The 15,290-nt window shown below is 32.3% G+C and overlaps 1 protein-coding gene across 1 annotated transcript; it reads left to right on the top strand.

Moving 5' to 3' along the window:
* Window positions 1–4,721: 4,721 nt before the first annotated feature.
* On the top strand, window positions 4,722–10,738 carry LOC107891753 (nucleolar MIF4G domain-containing protein 1). Its single transcript, XM_016816643.2, has 12 exons — window positions 4,722–4,985; window positions 5,063–5,822; window positions 5,911–5,978; window positions 6,365–6,447; window positions 7,216–7,315; window positions 7,957–8,042; window positions 8,516–8,598; window positions 8,899–9,026; window positions 9,113–9,214; window positions 9,527–9,820; window positions 9,897–10,019; window positions 10,183–10,738. The coding sequence occupies exons 1-12, from the start codon at window positions 4,893–4,895 to the stop codon at window positions 10,564–10,566; spliced, it is 2,304 nt and encodes a 767-aa protein (XP_016672132.2). The 5' UTR covers window positions 4,722–4,892; the 3' UTR covers window positions 10,567–10,738.
* The last annotated feature ends 4,552 nt before the right edge of the window (window positions 10,739–15,290 follow it).

Raw genomic sequence — 15,290 nt, 5'->3', positions numbered from 1 at the left:
AAAATGATTTCAGACATTAAACAGTCCTGATGCGTAACAGATCAGTTACAAATACACGAATAACACAAATACGATAGCAAATATAGATGTCATACGAGCACATATATAGATGCAATTCTCTATTCCATCCGCTACACACCATCTCCATCCACCCTACGCACTAATATGTATATAATACCTATTCTTCCCTATACACCTCATAGTGTCGGTATGACACGTTGTAGTGTTTAAAGTCTCATTACCATGTCATACATAATTACAAGTGATTTAACCACCAATTCAATACAAAACACTTCCATCAATTCATAAATTCCACCTTAAACAGTTGCAGAATAGATAATAGACATGTATATATAATGCAGTTGTAGATATGATTACACATTTCTAGTATAGCATGGTGTCGATATCATTAAGATCTAATTCATACCGATAGCCAAAATCAACCAATATCCATGATAGACTAGCTCATACAGTACAGTTCAATTCATACTCATCCTAAGGACAGTTTACTTTCGCCCTGCACATGAACTAGCACACCAATAGAGTTTCAGTGTCCAGGCTTATATGCTTGTGTGGCTCCAGACTTCCTGGCACAAAATTGTGTGTCTTGCTCATGTGTCCCAAATTTAAAATCAGTGAGTTATACGGCCTAGATATACACTCGTGTGACTCTAATACGAATTCAGTGAGTTACACGGCCTGGAAACACGCCTGTGTGTCATACTCATGTGATTCTAATACGAAGTCATTGAGTTACACGGCCTGGACACACACCCATGTGTTTCACCTGTATGATTCCTGCACCTCATTTTCCACATACGGCCTTTCACACATTTGTATGATTTGCCTGTGTGACTACAAGTCCGCAGTTAGGGAGTTACACAGTCTACTATACGGCCTCTCACATGGCCGTGGCTTACACGGCTTGCACACATGTCCATGTGGCAACCTATGTGTCGTCCACAGTCCCGTTTTGGTGAAGAAGAAACGCAGAAAAAAGGGGGTTTCGATACCCACCTGTTACCCGACGCTGTAGAAGCATCCAATTGCAAATTTCAAGCCTAAAACAAGTTCCAAACACTCAATTCAACATCACATTCACAAAACACACAAGTATCAACAATTAAGTTCCGTTAAAATTTTCTACTCACTACATGAAACGGGTGAAAGTTTACTTACCTCAAATTCCTAATACATGTTCCGTTCCTAAGTAAAATGGAAGGCGTTAGATGTCCCTTGAATCTCCCCTAGTATATCTAAACACAATGCACAACAAGATTATCAGGTTCAAGATTTTGGAAAAAATCCCCAAATCACACAACAACGTAATATAACAATGACAATTGACTCAATTTACCTTAAAGCACATTAGAACAAGAAATACCATTACCCGACGAAGCAATTTCACAAGGCGAACATAACAAAAAGAAAAATTTTAAGAAGAACGTACTAAACAAAATAAAATAATTTTAGAAAGAATAAGGATAAAAAAAGAAATAAAAAAAAGTCTAAGTAACACTAGAGGGAAAGAGCATTTAAAATTTCAATTTTGAAAAAAAAGTGCAAAAATGTAATCCTTGTTTCGTACGCAGAGACTTGAGCACGAAACTAGGGAATAGGCAGATGCTTAATCAGTAAACCAGCAGGCTCATTCTTGACATAAAAAGGCACTGAATTCAACTTAAACAATGAATCCTAAGTTACAGGTTCAAATAAAGAAACTAACAAATTCCAAAATTTATGTGACTCAAACCTCAAATCTCAAGTGGGCAAACATAACACACAACCACAAAAGTAGACACATATTTATCGACACAACTTAATAACAAAACTCAAATTTTGGCGCATTACAGACGGTCAAGAATATGACTAGAGAACTACCTTGCATCTCCCCGCTAGTGAGGGTCATGCCTCTATTGTTGAGCTTCTTCTCCTTTATAAGGCCAATATTAACCTCATTGATCAATGGAACTGTAGTGTATGCACCCAACTTCATTGCCGTTTTTGTATTAATGTTTGCAATTCAATTAGTTAGTGAAAACTACAAATTTAGGGTTTAATTTCTTCGGTTTTTATTTGTGAAGCCATATATAGATGCAAGACTTTATATACATCAGGATATATGTAGGATCCTAGAAGTAAATAGAGGCAAAGACATGGATGATAAAGAATTCATCAAGGATCAACCAACATAGAATGATCAAGCTCCCATTGTAACACCCCCAAACTCACCGGAACAGGGTTACGGAGTATTACCAACCATTTCAGTTCAAATATAAACATTACACAATTAAATAACATACATTTCATAAATTAATCAATCTAATGACCTAACATACTTTAACCATAATATCCAAATTAGTTCAAAAACCACCATTTGAACCAAAATAAGATTATACTAATTTCAACTAAAATATATCATTTAATAGCTATAACCCAAAACATATTTATATAAGTACCAATATTAACTTATACTTCATTTACAAACATTATCCAAAATGACAAGTATAACATCCTAGATACATGCCATTTACCAAAAAGAAATGTACATCACCACTTTGAGTTCGGGATCGGCTCTGGATGCTGATTCAACGATATGACTTTACCTAACCTGCTCACGGAAACAAATCGTACGTTGAGTATAAACTCAATGGTATTTCTATAATTCAAATACGTATTAAGAAAAAATTTATATTATTTATATATATTCACACAAACATAATCATTCAAACAATTAATCAATTTCTTATACATATCATTCATAACACTTTCAATTATCATCTCTTCTATATCAATCTCATAATTGCTATTTAATAACTTTTCATAATAAGATACTCAATTCAATTTCAATATTAATATCCTTTTCATGAATCCATGATTCATGCAATGCATTTCAATTGCATATTTCATTTCCTTTTTCATTCCAATCCAATTCAATATCATTCAATACCATTCAATAATAATCAATTCTTCAATACATTTGTACATCCCTATTAACATGACTTGAACTTGGACGGATACGCGGATCCAACCAAAACACACCAGTACGGCACTCAGTGCCTCATTGGCCATGCCGAAGTGAATCGATACCTAGTACCTCATCGGATTTAATCTGAAGCAATAATACGACACATAGTGTCTCATTAGAATTATCCGAAGCAATATTACGACAGATATAGTGCCTCATCGACTCGAGGTCGAAGTATCCCTGAACACTTCTAATCCTATGGTATGCCAACTATATCTGACTCAACCCAATATAGTTAATAGGGTATTCAATTCATTTCTCAATTCATAGTAATTATACATTTCAATATCAATTTCACAATAGTCACAAATCATCGTAGTCTCAATTCAGTATCAATATAATAACAAATAATACTCAATTCAATTCCATTTTATTCAATTCAACACCACAATTATCCAATATTCAAATTCATATTAATCACAATTTCACATACATTCAATTCAATATCAAAACACTAATACTTACCTTAATATCTTTTCATACACATATAATCAAAATTCAACAATTAATAATTAAATTCGGATTATAGAAATACAAACCGTATTTTTTTGAGTCACTCGTTGTTGACTTTCTCTTTTCCCTTTTTAGCCAATGTTTCCGGTTCAACGTTAGCTATTAAGCTTTAAACCTTGAAACCCCTATTTCCCATTTCTTTCTTTCTTTTCTTTCTTCTCCCCTGTTTTTGGTTTGGCTATTCTATTTCTTTTCTAACTTTGTTTCTTTATTTCTTTATTTAATTTATGTTTTATTAGATTATATTATATTAACTAAATAATTATTTCTTAAATTAAAAGTAAATACATATATTTATTACAAATGTATATGTATATTATTTAATACATATGTATTTTATTTTTACCACACACTTGGCACTTATGGCTTAATTGCTAATTTAGTCCCTCATCTTTTCTTTATTCTACAATTAAACTTTCACGTTTTATTCAATTTAATCCTTACACTAAATTAACCTTAATTCAAGCTAATTTGCCTAGCCAAAACCTAATTAACCTCACAATTAACTTCGTAAATATTTTTAATACATATTTATGAACCCGTTTTACTAGAACAATGACTCGAAAATGCACTTTTCCAATAATCGTAAATTTCAGGTCTTACACCCATGGTAATAATAATTTCAAAATTACAATGCTTTCAATTCTATTAATATATGTGTTTTGTTGATTGTTATTGCAACCAGTTCGACATGAACTTGATTCAAGTGAAGTAATTGATATCTCAAAACTGGATATTGACAAGTCTTCAGTAATTAACCTTCAGGCTGCTTAAATAACAAGAACTGTGTTTTTTAAATGAACTTTGATGAGGATGAAGATTTTTGAAGAATGAAGATCTTCATTTTGGTGGCCTTTGATAGAAGCTCTCGACAATGGTGGATAGAGTTATAAAAGGAAGAAAAATAATAAGAAAAAAATTTAAAAATATATATTTAAATTATGTGATAATAACATGAAAGCCACGTCACCATTTGATGGGCCAGCTATGTATTTGTCCAACACTTAATGGCTGCTAATGGAAAGTGACCAAATTGTTATTAATTGATAACGCCTGTGACCTACTTGTTAGAATTGAAACATTGATGACCAAGACGTAAACTTAAACAAAGATATAGGATTATTTTTGTAGTTTAACCTAAATATAATATAGGGTACAAGTTTTTTTTTGCCACCAGAGTACAGCGTTTAGTAACCCTACATTTTTGTTCATTTATTTTGAACCGTCTTTCCTCTTTCTTCTATCATCTTCCTCCTACCATCGTCCCTCTTCTCTGTCTCGTCTCCGTAAATCAGTTTTGTTTTCTTCTCTTCTCATCTCAGTTTGCATTCACCGCCGTGTCCGCTAGTTTATGCTGGATCTGACCCGTATCCTGTGTCGGAATCCGTGTCGGGTAGTGTCGACACAGGTCCTGCACCCAGATTGCCGAGTCCTGGTAACGAAGGTGAGAACAATTAGGAAAAAAATTGTAGGACAACTAAGGTCACTCTCTGTTATATGATGTTAATTCTATGATTACAGAAATCACTGAGGATGAAGAGAAAAGCAGGGAATTTAAAGTCGAAAAAGGGGAACAAAATAAAGAATTCACGAATGCAGCTTGTTAAAGAAAATGATATTGTTCAACGAGTTAGTGAATTGAAGTCTGAGGAAGATCATGATGCTAATGAATCTAAGATAGCTAAAGCGAAGAAGGATTTGAAAAGAACATCGAAAACCAAGTTCGAGGAGTATCTTGAAATGGAGATGCCAAATTCGGACATGCTTGCACAAGAGGACTTGGAATTGGAGAAGAAACTTGCTAAGAAACTTAAGGTGAAGGGTGGTAAATTAAGGGGAGATGATGATGGGCTTAATATTTTATTTGAAGGATTTTCTGATGAGGAAGCTGTGAACCATTCTTTAAGTAAGAAACGAAAAAAGAAAAAGTCAGTGCAGCAGGCTATCAAAGATGATATTGGAGATGACTCAACTAATGAAGCTTCCGAAGGGGAGGAGTATTCAGAGACAACAGTGGAAGAAATTCCTGTGAAGGCACCTTCACAAAAGAGGCGTAAGAAGAGGAAGTCTTTGCTGCAAGGACAAGAAAGTGACATTGTGGGTGAAACTGCCCTTTCTGTTACCCCGCATTCTGAATGCCACAATGCAGAGGTAGCGTCAGGTGAAATTTCAACTAAGGCTCTTGGAATGGAGAGCAGCGGGAAATATGTTGCTCCTCACTTGAGATCCCAGACAAAGAATGAATCAGAGGAGCAGACTCGAATGCGCAGACGTGTACGAGGTATGGATATTCACTTTTAATGAACTTTAGTAAGTTCACTTCTCGTTTTTGGAATTTGACATGCCACTTATTTTTCTCTATGTTCCAGGTCTTCTTAATAGGCTTTCTGAATCTAACGTGGAATCAATTACAGGAGAAATGGCCTCAATTTTTCGTGTATGCTGCTATGCTGTCTATAGCTTTTTGTTTCAATAGACTTCATATCAAGCCTTCTGAATCTTACTGCAATTGATTTAAGCTATATATGCACTCTCACTCTGAGTAAATATAATTGGTTGTTATATTAATCTTTTCTAGCATAAGTGCATAAAACTGGTACAGTTGTTTCCAACTAGGTTAATACAGGGGCTGTGGTTTTACTGAAACTGCATTTACGAGTTTGTTGGTTAATTTAAGGAAGTTAATATAATACCAAAACAACTTCCATTCTTGTGATAGGTTTTCAAAGAAATTAGCATGCGGTTGCCTATGCAGTATCCTCTGCTTTTACATTTGGAAATTAAAAGGTATAATGTTAACTATATAATTTTACTCTTTGACAGTCTGTTAGTCGCAGTGTTAGCTCCCAGATTATCAGTGAGGAGGTCTTGGCATCTTGTTACAATGGTCCACGTGGCAATGAACAGTTAAGAGCAATCTTGCCTATCTCTTTATTTGTATAATTCTCCATTATAAGTAAAAAAAGTCCTTTCTTTTTTTTTTTTCTCCTAAAAGGTTTCCTTCCTCTTTAATTCTGTCATCTTTCCTTTAAAGTACCTAATTTTTCAGTTTATATGTATGCTATGTATGGGAATTTTGTTTAATGTGCCTATACTTATTGCCATTGATTGTTAATTTGCACTTGACATTGTACTATGACAAGTAAAGTAAATTTTAATTCTTATGAATTTTTGCTTACTAAACATGATGTAATTGTTATTCTAATATTCAATTTGATATTTGTTAATCAGAGGAAGAAACAGTTGAAATATTAATAATGGAAGGTAAATCACTATTGTTTATTTTTAATTTGTCGTTATTTTTGGTTAGAATAGCTATAATGGAAGTCAGATGAATAATAATTATTGTTGCTATCTTTCCACAATATATATAGCCAAAATAGTAGCTACACAGCTGTGGAAAGCATATTTATAGTGTGATTTGAAGCTCCACTTTCTCATTCCAACAATACATTCTTCATGTGGTAATAACTGTATTCCTTATCAAGCACAAGTGATTTACCTTCTAGATGCAATACTTGTGATCCTTATTAGAGTACATTAGCAGAATATCATGTTTGTTGCATACTACCATTCGTCGGGTTAGCTAGGATTTTATTGTCGTACTTGTTTTCATTTTTCTTCTCCTTGCAGCAGTTGTATATGTAGTTAATGTTGTTTGTTTCTTTGTAAAGGCATGCTGCAGTTTTTGCAGCTTTCATTGCTGGCATGGCTTCTTTAGTTGGCGTGGATTTCAGCGCAAAACTTATGGCTTTACTTGCCAAGATTTTTGAGGTAAGTACTTCCACATTAAGTAGTAATTTTGTTTAACGTACTTTCATTGTAATTTATACTTGTTTATCAAGCATTACTATGTATGTATAATATATATGATTGGTACTTTGGACCTTCTAGAGTATTTGATATTGAACAGAAATAAGTTAATTATAGGATTAAGGTACTTAAGACTTTATTTTGTTACTGTTGTATTTGTGGGGCCAATCTATCTAGTATCTTATAAATCTAGGGTTATGTTTGGTTTTATACTTTCATATTAGGGTTAGTATCTTCGTGTGGTTCCTTTATGCTAGTAGGTTTTGTTTTGAAGTCTAGTTTAGCAATCTTCTTTTAAGGGTCTCAAGTATTTTCTTTGCAATATTAATACTTCATTAGAATGCTGATAAACTTGACTTAAAAAACCAAACATAATAGGATAAATAAAACCACGCTAAGATGCTGGACTCTAATATAATTGAAAAATTCCAAACATAACCCTAGACCTATAAGATGCTACAATTTGCCTATAAACACAAGCAGAGTGACAAAATGAAATCATAAGTAAGCTATAATCCCACGGTTAGCATATTTGTGTTCTACATCACTATCCTGGTTGCACTGCTGCATTTTTAAATGTTTAACTTGTTTTTCCTTTTCAGGAAGAGTATCTCAAAGAAGACAATCTTTCGTTGAGAAATCTCACTCTTTTGCTGTCTTATCTCTGCATTTTTGGAGTTTGCTCGTGGTAGGTGCTCTCAGCAAATCTTTTTTTTTTTCATTAGGATACTCTTAATGAAAGCATTTCCAAGGCAAGAAGTGAATAGGTTCATGGTTAAGAGCATTTCTTTAATGCTCTATTCTCTATCATGATGCCACTGTGGTCAGATGCATAGGATGCAAGCCATCATGGCCGCCAGAAAGCATTATTATAGTCCTATGTAGAATGATATTGGATGTTGTTATCATGCTTCACAATTTTCTGATTCATGAAATTACCTACTATATTTTCATACCTTTATGACTGCTCTGTCATGGCAATATAAGCGATTCTTCACCCAATTTGCATTTCTACCATCTTTGATACTTGCTGCTTCATGGTGATTACATTATTGTTCTAGAGCTGGCTGCAGGAATCTAACTTAGCATACATTTAAGTATGCCTTTTGATGTATTAAAAACACTATTCTCATAGCGGTATTTCTGATGATTGCTTCCCAGTGACTTAATATACGATTTTCTGATCATGTTGAGCAAGCGGTTGACAGAGATTGATGTTTCTACCATCCTGACAGTTTTGCAATGTAAGGCTTTGCAAGTCCCTTTTCTTTTATTCTTTCTTTAATTATAAAACTTGATTGTTAAGAAGTATTTATCGAGATCAGAATGCTTAAGCTTTAAACATGCCATACCCATTAGTTTTCCTGTTTATTTGTTGACATGTATTATCCTTTCCATTTCGTTCTTTTGCAAGTTTTAGGGTGCATAAAGCAATCCTTTTATGGTATTTGATGATAGCATAATGTTGATGCTTGTGTAGATAGAAATTGCCCAGATGCTGGACAAGCAAGCTTTTTCTAACATTAATTTTCATTAAATGATAGGCTGTGGGATGAAAATAAGGGCCGATGATCCTGTTGCCATGAAGAACTTTATTCTTTGTGTTCAAAATAGGGTGAATGAGTTAAAGGCTTTGTCTGGAGATGGTGAGGCTAAAATAAACGGCAAGAGAGTAAGATTTTTTAATTTTCTTTTAGATCTAGTATGCTACTTTTTCTTTTTATTTTGCAAAATCTTATTGTACTGTTACTTTTGCAGATGGAATTCATGCTTGAAACGATATGTGATATAAAAAATAACAAGAAAAAGCCCAAGGAGGATACAGTGCAACACACTCAGATAAAGAAATGGCTACAGAAGGTATTGCTTCTTTTATTTTGACTTCGAATTAGACTTGTTTCAAGTGTATCTTCAATCAGACCATTAGTTTGGTTATTGTGGGCTATAAACAATGATAATATATAGGATCTTATATTTCTTTATCTCCGTTCTTAAGATGGTTCTTAAAGTTGTTAATAGGTTTCATTTGTGCACTTCTGATAATGATAGTATATAGGATCTTATATTTCTTTAGTTATTGCCAGCTATAAACAATGATAATATATAGGATCTTATATTTCTTTATCTCCCTTTTTTGTTCACGTATTGTTCCATGGTCCCTGATATTTTCAGTTAAGGGTTGAGGATATTTTAATTAGAGGGCTTAAATGGAGCAAGCTGCTTGATCCTGACAAAAAGGGCCAATGGTGGTTACCCGGGGATATTGCCTCTGCTACAGATAATGTTGAAGAGGTTGCCAACAGCATTGACAAAGAGGCCGTTGAAGCTCAGAAAATGCTGGAGCTTGCTGCCGCACAGAGGATGAATACAGATGCCCGGAGGGCAATCTTTTGTGTAATAATGAGTGGGGAAGACTATATCGATGCATTTGAGAAGCTTTTACGGTTGGATTTGCCTGGAAAGCAGGTAGGCTGCTGTTCTTCAGATTGAGAAGAAATGCTTATTTTTTTGTCTATTCAATAGTTAACTCGAATATCTACAGGACCGAGATATTATGCGGGTTCTCGTGGAATGTTGCTTGCAAGAGAAGGTTTTTAACAAGTACTACACTGTTCTTGCCGCTAAGTTGTGTGAGCATGAAAAAAACCACAAGTTTACCTTACAGGTAGTCTTCTCTTTTCCAATTGTGGATTAAATGTAAGGAATGCACAAGATCAACCTAGCGAAGATATTAGGAATGCCTACCGTTTTTCTTGTGTAGTGTGCATACGAAATGAACTTTTTTGCGATGCTAGTATCTGACGTTTTAATTTTGATATGTCCCACAGTATTGTCTCTGGGATCACTTCAAAGAGTTGGATTCAATGCCACTTTTAAGGTCGATGCACCTAGCGAAATTCATGGCTGAAATGGTTGCGTCTTTTACTCTTTCCCTTGCTGTCCTGAAAACAGTTGAGTGGAGTGATCCCCAGATGCTAAGCCCAAAAAAGATCATGCATTTCCGAATGTTTTTCGAGGCCATATTCGAGTATCCTGATAAGGTTATATGGAACATGTTCACCCGTATAGCTGTCACCCCCGAGCTTGAAACTCTTCGACAAGGTATGGAGTTCTTCATCAAGGAGTATGTCTTGAAAACTAACAAGAAACTAAATGATAAATTTAAGCTTGCAAAGAAAGCCCTTAATAACACCGAGGGAGTTTTAATGTGAGCATTAATTTTTGAGTTTTAGTTTTGAATCGCAATGTTCAATTTTTTAGAGAAAATTTTGACCAGGTTTTGCAGTGTTTAGGGGAACTCAGCATTTGGATGAGGTGTATAATCTTTATTTTTTTTCCTACCTTTTTAACAATTTATCAAAAACTTGCCTTGTGTTCTACTTATATTTCAAAATGTATATAAATCAATTAAAGCACGAGTAATCCCGAAGCATCACGGAATCAAATAGAAGTTTTTGTAATTAAATACTGGGAAAGTATTTCTAAGATTGTTCTTACATTGCAATTACGATCTTACTAGCTAAACAAATACCAATCTATTAGAATCTAGGATTATTATGGCAATCAAATCATGTATTATCATAAAATTGAGCTATAAATTCTGTAAGCAATCTAACCTAAATGACCCTCTTTTCTTACTGAAGAATTTAACGGTTGATTGTTTGGCTAGCAGAACATGAGCTTGATGCTTAAACAAATTATCAAGTAAAAGTTTTTTAACCTAAAGATTACGCCTAGTTAATGAATTGCCTTTTTAGTCTCATCATTCTGCAAAATTGAATTTAGATTCACTTGGTAAAATCTCGTCAATTTCATTTATCTCGGTTTTCAACTTAAGTCACAACACTTTTCAATTCAAAATCAACCATCAAATTATTTAGTTCATTATAGAATTTACAAGCAAAACATTCATAATTCCAAACATTATATCAATAAGATATAAAAAATTGAGAACATAATTTAGAAATGCTTATCGATTGAATATAAAATCAATTTCTGTACAAAGGAGGCTTCCATGAATCTTTTATACTTGTATTATCAACTTCAGAGTTTTCCTAAAAGTAACTTAAAAGTAACAAATATCTTAAAAGAAAATAAAGAAAAACTCCCAACTATTTAAATAACTCCTCAAATTCTGCTTTTCCTCTCAACTTTCTTCTTCTAAAAAATTGATAGATATATATACATATTATTAAAAGAGTTTAAGTTGGTTAAATGACAAGTATACCGTTAGTTATAATGCACTGTTCTGTCATTAGTCACAATTTTGTGCCAAAATTCCACCAAATTCCTTTTGTAACCGTCAAGATTCCAATAGTTGGATCACTGCCACGCCCTCATGCTTAAGAGTATAATGTCGCGACATCACAACAATGTGACGGCATCTTAGAATATAATGTCGCAACACATCAAGCAACTCAGTGAAAAATGTCACGTCGTTAACTCTTCTAATGTCGCGACATTTCTTTTTAAAATTTCAACTCCAATGCAACAAATAGTGAGTGAAGTCACGACTTTATCTTTCATGACGTCGCAATTTTGTCTTCTATTTTAATCTCATGACAGAAACAATCAATTAGATTACTTCACATATTATGATATCATGTCATTATTCTGTTTACTCAATACTGCTTCAAAATTTGTACTTGCCATCCATCATTCCCACTTTAACTCACCTATAAACACATTTAAACACCAAGTCTATTTCGTTCAAAATCTCAAATATTAGTTACTACTGACATATAAATCCGACTAATAACACTGAATTGACCTATTTTCACTCAAGAACAAGCTTAAAGAAGTACAAAAACAAACCATATCTATAATTATGACATGTCATTATACTTTCCTTTTATTCTTTGTATGCCCTCTAGAGAAAGGATTGTATGAAACAGTGACGCTACGTCATCTGTATCCTTTTCTAATAGTTTTATGCCACATCAGTATTCTTATCCTGAATTTTAGGATTATATCCTGAAAAAAATCAAATCCAAATTAAAATACTGAAATTCAGGATAAACTCCTGAAATTCAGGATAAAAATACTGATGTGGCATAAAACTATTAGAAAGGGATACAAATGACATGGCGTCCCTGTTTCATATAATCCTTTCTCATGCCCTCTATGCTGAAATCTCTCACTTTCAATCTTCAATATTTTGATTTTGGTAATAATTACATATAATTCATTTAGTTCGTTTTTGTTTATGACTTTAAAATTATAATTAGTTTAATCAAATTTTTATTATATAAAAGTATTTTTTTAAAAAAATTCAAAAATATTACGCAAAATATGTATATATTTCAAATAATTTATAAAACCAATTTGAATATATTATATCAATTCAAATAATGTACATCAAATGCAACTTTTAAAAACCAAACCCTGTTTAAAAGTTCAAAAATAAAAGGTAATAATTCTTTAGAATAACAAGAGATTGCAAAGTTTGAAACTTAGGTTGGACTTCGAAATTTTGTGTGTTAAAAAGAGTAATTGTTTTTAATAATGTGTAGTATGTTTGAGTAATTTAGTGAAATTCAGGCACTCGAATTATTTACTCCAATTCTTATGATGGAGAATTGAAAAAAAATTACAAGAAATAATTAGCCATAATAACTTTTACTACTTTAGTATTGCGGTTACTCTTTAAGATAAAGAGCCACTGTCAAATGCTAGGTTTTCCAATAGTAAAAAATATAGCCCATTCAGCTGGTTCTGTTTACATCAAGTATATTAGCAATAAAAGCTAGTCATAGGAGTCACTGGTTTGGTTGAGGTCCAAGTTTTATAGCAACCCAAAAGTCATCGCTCATGATAATACAGTGCTATCATCAGGATAAGTTTGGTTGAGGTCCAAGTTTGGCACACAGCGATGAGCCACCACTGTATTGCAGGATAAGTTACTAATTTCAACCGGCTGGTTGATTGAATCCTCAACCGAATTGGGCACTTTCAGAATGCACCAGATGGATGCTTGAAGACAGTCCCTATTTTCCTTCCTCCAATTTGTCCTCAACTGTTTAGCCTCACAAATTAGTCACCCGCCGTGAGGTTACCCGCTAATAGACGAAACATCCCCTTTTATCAAGCTATCCGCTACTATGGACAGGTCACTCGCTTTTCTATGTGAGCATTCCTCCAAGTGCGAACACTCTCTTTAGGGACATTGAGGTCTACCTAAACATAACAACTTTTTACTAATAATAGAATGGGTCTCACCGTGTACTCCCTCACATATATCATGATGATAAACACCTTGCTACATCACCACTATTAGACAAGAGGACTTCCCCCATAAATACTCTCTAGATTGAAAAAAATGAGATTTTCTTTCCCATTAGTAACCTTGAGAACTTACTCCCTGTATACAACCTTCCTAACCTTCACATCAACCTTTTTCCTCTTATCCTTCTTCGACTCTTAACCTGCTTAGGTGAACCGACCTCCTTTGCACCACTACATTCTCCTCATTACGTCCTCCATTGTTGATATCCCTTGTCAACAATATGCAATAAACTAGAAAAAATTAGCAATCAAAGTTTATGTATTTACTAACAACTAGGCTAACTTCTCAATTATCCTACGATATGATGAAGAAATTCTTACAAATTAAAGTAGAAAAACTAACTTTTGAGTTTTTGTAAAATAAAAGGTATAATTAAACAAAAATAAATTAAAACTTAGGTAACCTAAAATTAAGTTAAGAATAAAGCAATATCAAATATTTAAGACAAATCAAATTCAAATTTAATTTGGTTCACAAGTTAACAATCTTACACAAAATTTAAAGGTTAATATTTACGGAGGTGCTTGAAATTAGAAACTTGTACCTAAATGATATCTGAACTCTTTTTTTTTTACTTAATTAATACTTAAATTGGAAACCGTAAAGTCAAGTTGGTATTTTTTATTGGTGCTTGAGAAACATTGTTAGATTTTAAGTTGACAGCCAAAAGAATGTTTACACGTCATAAAGATAATAAAAAATATTTTTTAAAAGTTAAAAAATTAAGAAATTTATTTTTTATTTTGCATGCATGATGAATCTAGATAAATTATTGTCCAAATTCATTTGCATTTAGACAACCATATGTCTAGGTTCATTCTAAAAGTTTTTTTAGTAATTTTATATTTTTATAATTTCAAAAATAAAAATAAAAATAAAAATAAAAATAAAAATTTATAATTTTTTGTATTTTTTTAAATTTTTTCTGGAATTTTATAATTTTTATTTTTTTAATTTCATGGCATAATGAATATGAACAAATGGTTGTCCAGATTTAAACACGATATGGACAACCATATGTCCATGTTCATTTTAAACATGTATTACTTTAGTAAATTTATACTTTTTTATAATTTCAAAAAATAATAATATAACATTATTTTAAAATAAATTCCAGACTTAAATTTATTACTTAAGTAATAAATCAATTTAAAATCAATTTAAATTTTATTCTAGATTTAAAAAAAATTAGTTTAAATATTTTTAAAATTAAACTTTTATTACGTAAGTTATCAATTTAAAATAAATTTTAAATTTGAAAATGGACTATAAATAATTTAAGTAATAAAATTGGAATTTATTTTAAACTTAAGAGCACATGGCAAAATCTCAACCTACTTGTGGAATAAAAACTTTTCACTACTATTGTACCAAAGAATCACATTTTAAATAAATTCCAATTTCATTACTTAAATTATTTTTATATTATTTTTTTGAAATTATAAAAAATATATTAATTTACTAGAGAAATACATGTTCAGAAAGAACTTGGATAACTATTTGTCTAGATGCATTTGTAATACAACCAGTAGTCTAGATTCATTATGCATTTGAAATAAAAAAACAAATTCCTAAAATTCAAGAAAAATTCATAAAAATATGAAAATTTTATAAAATAAAAGATTTTATTTTTTTTAAAAAATATTGTTA

Source organism: Gossypium hirsutum, chromosome A11, assembly GCF_007990345.1.
Source record: "Gossypium hirsutum isolate 1008001.06 chromosome A11, Gossypium_hirsutum_v2.1, whole genome shotgun sequence".
Lineage (NCBI taxonomy): Eukaryota > Viridiplantae > Streptophyta > Magnoliopsida > Malvales > Malvaceae > Gossypium > Gossypium hirsutum.
Note: the sequence above shows the minus strand (reverse complement) of the source record. Positions and strands in the feature narration are given on the sequence as shown.